Genomic DNA, 9388 nt, shown 5'->3' with positions numbered 1-9388 from the left:
TTTTGGTTATTTTTCTTTTTTTTTGTACCATTTTTGGTGGTTTTTTTCCCCTTCCTTCCCACCGCCGCTCGTTTCCTCGTCCTCGGCTCCTCCGGGTCACATTTCCCCCTATTTTTTATTTACCAAATTTCGTATTTCCCAGTGTTCACAAAATTTTGGGCCATATTTACCCATTTTCCCCAAATTTCAGTTCAGATTTCCTCTTTTTCCCCAAATTTCAGTTCCTATTTCCTCAAATTTCGGTTCCTATTTCCCCAAATTTCCCCAAATTTCGGTTCCTATTTTCCCATTTCCCCAAATTTCGGTTCCTATTTCCCCATTTCCTCAAATTTCGGTTCCTATTTCCCCAAATTTCGGTTCCTATTTCCCCATTTCCCCAAATTTCAGTTCCTATTTCCCCAAATTTTGGTTCCTATTTCCCCATTTCCCCAAATTTCGGTTCCTATTTCCCCAAATTTCGGTTCCTATTTCCCCATTTCCCCACATTTCGGTTCCTCTCTCTCCTTTTTCCCCACATTTTGGTTGATATTTCTGCTTTTCTCCCCACATTTCGGTTCCTATTTCCCCCTTTCCCCACAATTTCAGCTCATATTCCCCCATTTTCCCAACATTTGGGTTCCTGTTTCCCCTCCTCCCAAAATTTCGGTTCATTTCTTTCCCTTTTCCCAACACTTTGGTCCATATTTCCCCTTTTTCCTGATATTTTGATCCACATTTCCCCCATTTTCCCCCAAATTTCGGTTTGTATTTCCTCATTTTCCCAACGTTTTGCTCCATATTTTCCCCTCTTCTAAAAACTTTGGGTCTCATCTCTTCATTTTCCCAATATCTCAGTCCATATTTCCTCATTTTCCCAACTTTTTGCTCCATATGTCCCCACTTTCCCAACATTTTAGTCCCCATTTCCCAATTTCCCAACATTTGGGTCCCTATGTTCCAAATTTCCCATCATTTTGGTTCACATTTCCCCATTTCCCATCATTTTGGTCCTTATTTCCCCAAATTCCAGCTCAAATTTCCCCATTTCCCATCATTTTGCTCCCTATTCCCCCAAATTCCAGCTCAAATTTCCCCATTTCCCATCATTTTGCTCCCTATTCCCCCAAATTCCAGCTCCCATTTCCCACCATTTTGCTCCCTATTCCCATATCTGCTCACTCAGACATTTTCCCCCTCCGTTTCCCCCCCATTTCCCTCAGCGTTTTCCTTCCAAACGCCCCCTTTCCGCTGCTTTTTTTATTATTATTATTCTCATTTTTAATTCTGGGGGCAGATTCTCATTTTCTGCTCTTTTTGGGCTTCGCTGGCAGGAATTAAACAAAAAAAAAACCCTTAAAAAAACCCCCAAACCCCAATAAACCCCAAAAGCAGCGGGGAGGTGGAGCACAGCGGGGTGGCAGCGCAGTTTGGGCTGATTTCCTTCAGATTTGGGATTCGGGTGGAATTCCCTTTTCTTTTCCCCCCCCCTTCGTGTCGGAGGCTGAGTTACAAAAGAGATGGGAGAAAATGATATAAAATATATATTTTATAGAGAGATTAAAAAACGAAATAATAAACAACCAACCCAAAAAACGCCAACGCCCTTTCAGCACTTTACTGGGAAATTAATGGAGAATGTAAGAAATAATCGTGTAAAATGCAAATAAAGAAGTTTATTAACCGTTCATTACTGCCGTGCGCTTCATTGCCCCGATGCTCCCTGGGGTGGGAGCTGCACAAATCCGGGGTCCAGAGCCCCAATTTGGGGTCTAAATGGCCTTTTTTGGGGCCAAACCCCGGAATTCGGGGCCCAAATCCCAATTTTTGGCCCAAATCCTTGATTTTGGGTCTGAAATCCCTGAATTTGGGTCTCAAATTACTGATGTTGGGTCTGAAATCCCTGATTTTGGGTCCCTAATCCCTGAAGTTGGGGCTCAGATCCCTGATGTTGGATCTGAAATCCCCGATTTTGGATCTCAAATCCCTGATTTTGGGTCTCAATTCCCTGATTTTGGGTCTGAAATCCCTGATTTTGGATCTCAAATCCCTGATTTTGGATCTGAAATCCCTGATTTTGGGTCCCAAATCCCTGATTTAGGGGCTCAAATCCCTGATTTTGGATCAGAAAACCCTGAATTTGGATCCCTAATCCCTGATTTTGGGTCTGAAATCCCTGATTTTGGGTCCAAAATTACTGATTTTGGTCTGAAATCCCTGATGTTGGATCTCAAATCCCTGATTTTGGGTCCGAAATCCCTGAATTTGAGTTTGAAATCCCCAATTTTGGGTCCAAAATCCCTGATTTTGGTCTCAAATCCCTGATTTTGGATCTCAAATCCCTGATTTTGGGTCTGAAATCCCTGATTTTGGATCTCAAATCCCTGATTTTGGGTCTGAAATCCCTGATTTTGGATCTCAAATCCCTGATTTTGGGGCTCAAATCCCTGATTTGGGGTCTGAAATCCCCGATTTTGGGTCTGAAATCCCTGAATTTGGGTCTGAAATCCCTCATTTTGGGTCCAAAATCCCTGATGTTGGATCTCAATTCCCTGATTTTGGGTCTGAAATCCCCGATTTTGGGTCCAAAATTACTGATTTTGGTCTCAAATCCCTAATTTTGGATCTCAAATCCCTGGTGTTGGATCTCAGATCCCTGATTTTGGGTCCGAAATCCCCGATTTTGGGTCCGAAATCCCTGAATTTGGGTCCGAAATCCCCGATTTTGGGTCCGAAATCCCTGAATTTCGGTTTGAAATCCCCAATTTTGGGTCCCAAATCCCTGATGTTGGATCTCAAATCCCTGATGTTGGGTCTGAAATCCCTGATTTTGGGTCTCAAATCCCTGATTTTGGGGCTCAATTCCCTGATTTTGGGTCTGAAATCCCCGATTTTGGGTCCCAAATCACTGATTTTTGGTCTCAAATCCCTGATGTTGGGGCTCAAATCCCTGATTTTGGGTCTGAAATACCCGATTTTGGGTCCCAAATCCCCTATGTGGGGTCTCAAATCCCTGATTTTGGGGCTCAAATCCCTGATTTTTGGTCCCAAATCCCTGATGTTGGGTCTCAAATCCCTGATTTTGGGTCTGAAATCCCTGAATTTGGGTCCCAAATCCCCGATTTTGGTCTCAGATCACTGATGTTGGATCTCAAATCCCTGATTTTGGGTCCCAAATCTCTGATTTTGGGTCTGAAATCCCCGATTTTGGGTCCAAAATCCCTGATTTTGGTCTGAAATCCCTGATGTTGGGGCTCAAATCCCCGATGTTGGATCTGAAATCCCTCATTTTGGGTCTCAAATCCCTGATGCTGGGGCTCAAATGCCAATTTTTGGCCCAAATCCTCGATTTTGGTTCCCAAATCCCCAATTTTGGGTCCCCAGTGCCCGATTTTAAGAGCTCAGATCCCCATTTTTGCACCCAGGCCCACTGATGCTGGCTCTCAAACTCCGCATTTTTAGGGTCCAAACCCCCATTTTTAGGCCCATACCCCAGATTCTGGGTCTCAAATGCTCCATTTTGTGGACAAAATCCCCATTTTGGGGCCCAAACCATCGATTTTGGGTCTGAAATCCCAAACTCTAAGGGCCCAAATCTCCATTTTTTGCCCCAAACCCCCAGATTTTATGCCTCAAACACCAATTTTTAATCGCCAAAACCCCATTTTGGGGTCAAAACCCCAAATTTTGTGTCTCAAAACCCTTTTTTTTAAGCACCCGAACCCATTTTGGGTCGAATTTCCCCTCTTCCCATCAAAAAAATCCCAAATTTTCATTTTTCAACCCCATTTTGGAGCCCACCCCTCATCGTTCTGCCCCCAATCCTCGCTTTTCAAAGCCCGGAGTTCCGTTTTGGGGCCAAAAATGTCTTTTTTTCAACCCAAATCCCACATTTCGGATTTCTGGCCCCTCATTTTGGGGCTATTTGGGTTTATTTGGGGTCGTTTATGGTTTTTGGGGGGGCAGTTTTGGGGTTCTTTGGGGCCATCTCAGCGCTGGGAAAGCGAAACCTGCGCTTAATGAGTCCCCGTCTCCCTCAGCGCCCGGCGGGGGTGTTAATGAGCCTTAATTAGAGGCGGGGCGCCCGCAGACGTTAATTACAGGCGCCGCGCGGCTGTTAATTACAGGGGAGCGCCGTGCGGGGGTGGGGAGCGCTGCGAGCGGCGGAAAGAGCCGAGCGGGGGCGGAAAAAGCCGAGAATGGGGGAGGGGGACAGAGCCCAGGACGGCCGGAAAAAGCCGAGCGATTCCGGAAAGAGCCGAAGTGGGCGGGGGGAGGAGGGACAGCCCAGGAGGAACGGAAAGAGCCGAGCGATTCCGGAAAGACCCGAAGTGGGCGGGGGGAGGAGGGACAGCCCAGGAGGGACGGAAAGAGCCGAGCGATTCCGGAAAGACCCGAAGTGGGAGGTGGGAGGAGGGAGAGCCCAGGAGGGACGGAAAGAGCCGGGCTGGGGCGGAAGGAGCCGAGCGATTCCGGAAAGAGCCAAGGTGGGCGGAGAGTAGGAGGGAAGAGCCGAGCAAGGCCGGAAAGGGCCGAGAAGAACCGGAAAGGGCCGAGAGAGGCCGGAAGAAGCTGAGTGGGGGCGGCAGAAGCCGAAAGGGACCGGAAAGAGCCGAGCAGGGACGGAAAAGGCCGAGCGCTTTCGGAAGGAGTCGAGTGGGAGCGGAAGAAAAGAGGAGAGACCGGAAAGGGCCGAGAGGGGGGCGGGAGAAGCCGAGGGGGAACGGAAAGAGCCGAGCGGGGCCGAAGAAATCGAGCGCTTCCGGAAGCAGCCGAGCGGAAACGGAATAGACGAAAGCGGGGACCGGAAGCGGAAGTCTCCCGCGCGGCCGAGCCAAGATGGCGGCCTCTTGCGATCACTGCGGGGCCGCCGGCGCTCCGTACACGTGTCCCCGCTGCAACCGCCGTCTCTGCTCCCTCGGCTGCTACCGCGGGCACGGGGCCTGCGCCGAGGCCTTCTACCGCGAGCAGGTGCTGCGGGAACTGAGCTCCCAACCGCCTCCGGAGCCGTCCGACAGGGCCCGGCTGGGGGACGCCATGGGGAGGCTGCGGGACGGCGCGGGGGGGGGAGAAGAGCGCGGGTTGTGGGGGCGGCTGAGCGAGGAGCAAAAGGCCGAATTCCGGAGGATGCTGAAAAACGGGGAGGCCGCCCGGCTGCTGCCTCCGTGGAGGCCGTGGTGGTGGGGGAGGAGGAGGCTGGTGGAGGAGATCGGGGGAGGGGAAGAGGGCTGGGCGGCCGGGGCGGGGAAGGGGACCAGCAGCAACCGCGCGGCGGCCATCGAAGGCACAGACAGCAAGAAGGAGGACGGTGTGGCCGGTAAGAGCACGGCCAGCAAGGGGACGGCCAGCGTGGGCAATGAGAGGGACGGCAGGGTGGCCAAGGAGAAAACAGCCAAGGTGGTCGATGAGAGGATGGCCAGTGCAGCCCATGTGGCCAATGAGAGGACAGCCAATGTGGTCAGCTTGGCCAATGGAACTGAAGCCAATGTGGCCAATGAGAGGACAGCCAATGTGGTCAACTTGGCCAATGGAACTGAAGCCAACGTGGCCAATGAGAGGACAGCCAATGTGGTCAACTTGGCCAATGGAACTGAAGCCAATGTGGCCAATGAGAGGACAGCCAATGTGGTCAACTTGGCCAATGGAACTGAAGCCAATGTGGCCAATGAGAGGACAGCCAATGTGGTCAACTTGGCCAATGGAACTGAAGCCAACGTGGCCAATGAGAGGACAGCCAACATGACCAACGTGGTCAGTGAGACTGAAGCCAACATGGCCAATGAGAGGACAGCCAGTGTGGCCAATGAGAGGACAGCCAGTGTGGCCAGCATGGCCAATGGAACTGAAGCCAACGTGGCCAATGAGAGGACAACCAATGTAGCCAAAAAAGGCACAGCCAGTGTGGCCAATGAGAGGACAGCCAACATGGTCAGTGAGACTGAAGCCAGTGTGGCCAATGAGAGGACAGCCAGTGTGGCCAACGTGGCCAATGAGGGGACAGCCAACTTAGCCAAAAAAGGTACAGCCAGTGTGGCCAGTAAGAGGACAGCCAACGTGGCCAAAAAGGGCGCAGCCAATGTGGCCAACGAGAGCACAGCCAAGATGGCTGACAAGATCGAAGACTTGGTGACCAACGTGGCTGACAAGAGCGCGGCCAAGATGGCTGACAAGAGCGAAGCCTTCGTGGCCAGCAAGAGTGAGAACATAAGGAAGGAGGAGGAGGAGGAGGAAAGCAAGAAGCTGGAGTGCAGGGACACCAGTGACAACGGGGGCAGTGGTGGCAGTGGGGTCAGCAATGACATTGGGGTCAGCGGTGACAACAGGGTCACCAATGATGGTGAGGACGGCGATGACAACAGTGTCACCGATGACAGTGGGGTCAGTGGTGGCCGTGGGGTCACCATTGGCGATGAGGACGGCGCTGACGCCGGTGACACCGATGGGGACGGCGACGATGATGACGCCGGCATTCCAGGCCCGATGCCCCCCACCCCCACCTGGGTGCCCCCCCTCAGCTCTTTCCGTGCTCCAACCCCATCCCCGTTGCTGCGCTTCCAGCTTCCCAACGTTCTCTACGGTTACGCCTTCGCCCTCAGCCTCCATGTGGGGGACGATTCCTTCCTCCCAGATGTCGCCATGGCCGCCATGGCCGTCTCGGCGGCTCTGCGTTGCCGTCGGCCCTTCTCCTCCACCGCGGAGGCTCTGCTGGATGCCCGGCGCTCGGCCGAAGCTGCCGGTTACCCTCAGTGTCCTTTGGGCGACGCCGGCGCCGTCGCGGCCGTGGCTGAGCTGATGAGGGGACGCAGCCGGCATCGACCCACGGAGGACGCAGAGACGGCGTTGCATCACATGGAGGTGATGCTGGAGAGGGCGGGCAGGATGGAAAGGGGGGAGGAGAGGGAAAGGTTGGGCCGAGCGCGGAGGAAATGTCGCTTCCTGCTGGCCTGGAGTCGGGAGAGAGGAGCGGCTGCGCTGCGGGAGATGGCGGCTGAAGCGGAGGAGCTGAGCGCCAAAATGGCGGCGGGGGGGAGGGGGCTGTGGGGGGGGGGGAGAGGGAGCAGAGAGAGGAGGAGCCGTGGAGATGGGAAGCGTAGAGAGGGGAAACACAGAGAGGGGAAGCCTGGAAAGGGGAAACAGGGAGGGGAAGTGGAGAGAGAGGAACCCATGGAGATGGGAAGCGTAGAGAGGGGAACCAGGGAGAGAGGAAACCAGAGAGAAAGGAAAGCATGGAGATGGGAAACACAGAGAATGGAACCATAGAGAGGGGAATCGGAGAGAAGGGAACCAGAGAGACAGAAACCATGGAGATGGGAACCCATAGAGAGCGGAACCATAGGAAGGGGAATCAGGTGAAAGCAGAGAGGGGAACCCATGGAGATGGGGGAATCAGAGAGAGAGGAAACCATGGGGACAGAAAGCAGGGAGATGGGAAGCGTGGAGATGGAAACCCATAGAGAGTCAAAGCATGGAGATGGGAAGCGTGGGAAGGGGAACCAGAGAGAGGGGGAACCACGGAGATGGGGAACCACAGAGATGGGAACCATAGGAAGGGGAACCAGAGAGGGGAACCCATAGAGAGGGGAGCCATAGGGACAGAAGCAATGGAAATGGGAACCCATAGAGATGGGAACCATAGAAAGGGGAACCAGAGAGAGGGGGACCATAGAGAACGGAACCAGAGAGATGGGAACCAGAGAGAGGGGGACCATGGAGAGAGGACCCAGAGAGAGATAGGAACCATAGAGAGGGGAATCATGGAGAGAGGAATCAGAGCGAGTGGAACCAGAGACAGAAACCATGGAGATGGGAACCATAGGGAGGGGAATCAGAGAGGGGGGAACCGGAGCCCTGCCCCTCCTGCAGGGTCAGAGGATGACAGCGAGGAAGACTCCGATTCATCGTCCCACCGGCACCCGGAGGAAACCCCCCACCTCTGCAGGCGTGAGGGGAGGGGCTGCATGCTAATGAAATCTAATAAATGCGTCTCCCAGCGCCTGGAAGGTGGGGAGCAATGGATCGACTGCTGCCCGCAGCTTCCTGCTCACAGGGTGCAGCTTTGCTGGAGCTCTGCTCCATGCTGGGGGGATTGAGTTCTGCCTGCCCCCGCCGAAGCCACGCCCACCATCGATCCCTGACCACGCCCACGTAATTCCTGGCCACGCCCCCTACCAAAAGCCCCGCCTACGACCATTCCTTGACACCAGTATAACCTCAGGCCACGCCCCCCCCACCAAAAGCCACGCCCACGACCATTCCCTGATACCAATATAACCTTAGGCCACGCCCACCACCAAAACCCACGCCCATTACCGATCCCTAGCCACGCCCACATAATAAGCCACGCCCCCCTACCAAAAGCCACGCCTCTGACCATTCCCGGACACCAGCGCGGCCTTAGGCCACGCCCACATTACCTCAGTCCGCACTCACAATCAAAAGACACACCCACCTTCGAGCCCTGGCCACGCCCCCTACCAAAAGCCACGCCTACGACCGTTCCCTGACACCAGACCCTCAGGCCACGCCCACCACCAAAAGCCACGCCCATTACCAATCCCTAGCCACGCCCACAGAACAACCCACGCCCCATAACAAAAGCCACGCCTACGACCGTTCCCTGACACCAGTAGAACCTCAGGCCACGCCCAACACCTAAAGCCCCTCCCACCATCGATCCCTGGCCACGCCTACGAAAGAAGACACGCCCCCTACCAAAAGCCACGCCTATGACCATTCCCTGACACCAGCGTAGCCTCACGACACGCCCATATAACCTCAGGCCACGCCCACCATGATCACTGACCACGCCCACGTAACTCCTGGCCACGCCCCCTACCAAAAGCCACGCCTACGACCACTCCCTGACACCAGAGTAACCTCAGGCCACGCCCTTAACAAAAGCCACGCCCACGTAACACCAGGAAACGCCCCCGATTAAAGCCACGCCCACACGCTCTCCCTGACCACGCCCACACAGCATCAGGCCACGCCCCCTAGAGGAAGTCTCATCCACAACCAATCCCTGACGGCCACACAATCTCGCCTCACGCCCACATCAGAGGCCACGCCCACAACCACACGCTGACCCCGCCCCCAGAAATTCAGACCACGCCCCTAAACCCACGCCCTCATACCCGGAGGCCACGCCCACACCTACGCGCTGACCACTCCCACCACCCGCTCACGTGACATCAGGCCTCGCCCCCCTTACCAAAGCCCCGCCCACGTTGACCTTAGGCCACGCCTCCCAGCCAAGCCCCGCCCACACCCATTTGGGGTCACGGGGTGATGGGGTCGGTTTGGGGTCATTTGGGGTTTTTGGGGTCATTTGGGGTTTTTTGGGGTCAGTTTGGGGTTGTTTTGGGGTCTGGATGAGCTCAGAATTGGGGTCATTTGGGGTCATTTTGGGGTC

At 54.2% G+C, this 9388-nt stretch overlaps 1 protein-coding gene across 1 annotated transcript; it reads left to right on the top strand.

The window, feature by feature from the left end:
* The first annotated feature begins 4753 nt into the window (after window positions 1-4753).
* LOC122194219 lies at window positions 4754-8632 on the top strand. Its single transcript, XM_042895142.1, has 3 exons — window positions 4754-5891; window positions 5940-7013; window positions 8416-8632. Exons 1-3 carry the CDS (start codon window positions 4816-4818, stop codon window positions 8630-8632), a joined length of 2367 nt encoding a protein of 788 aa, XP_042751076.1. The 5' UTR covers window positions 4754-4815.
* The last annotated feature ends 756 nt before the right edge of the window (window positions 8633-9388 follow it).

This window comes from Lagopus leucura, unplaced genomic scaffold (assembly GCF_019238085.1).
Source record: "Lagopus leucura isolate 7727_CA_CO unplaced genomic scaffold, USGS_WTPT01 34642-0_obj-0_obj, whole genome shotgun sequence".
Classification (NCBI taxonomy): Eukaryota; Metazoa; Chordata; class Aves; order Galliformes; family Phasianidae; genus Lagopus; species Lagopus leucura.
Note: the sequence above shows the minus strand (reverse complement) of the source record. Positions and strands in the feature narration are given on the sequence as shown.

Coding starts and splice junctions, on each gene's coding strand:
- LOC122194219 (XM_042895142.1), top strand. CDS start 4,816: ATGGCGGCCTCTTGCGATCACTGCGGGGCCGCCGGCGCTCCGTACACG. Junction 5,892..5,939: donor GCCAGTGTGGCCAATGAGAG/GACAGCCAACAT, acceptor GGCCAATGAGAG/GACAGCCAGTGTGGCCAACG. Junction 7,014..8,415: donor GCGGCGGGGGGGAGGGGGCT/GTGGGGGGGGGG, acceptor CACAATCAAAAG/ACACACCCACCTTCGAGCCC.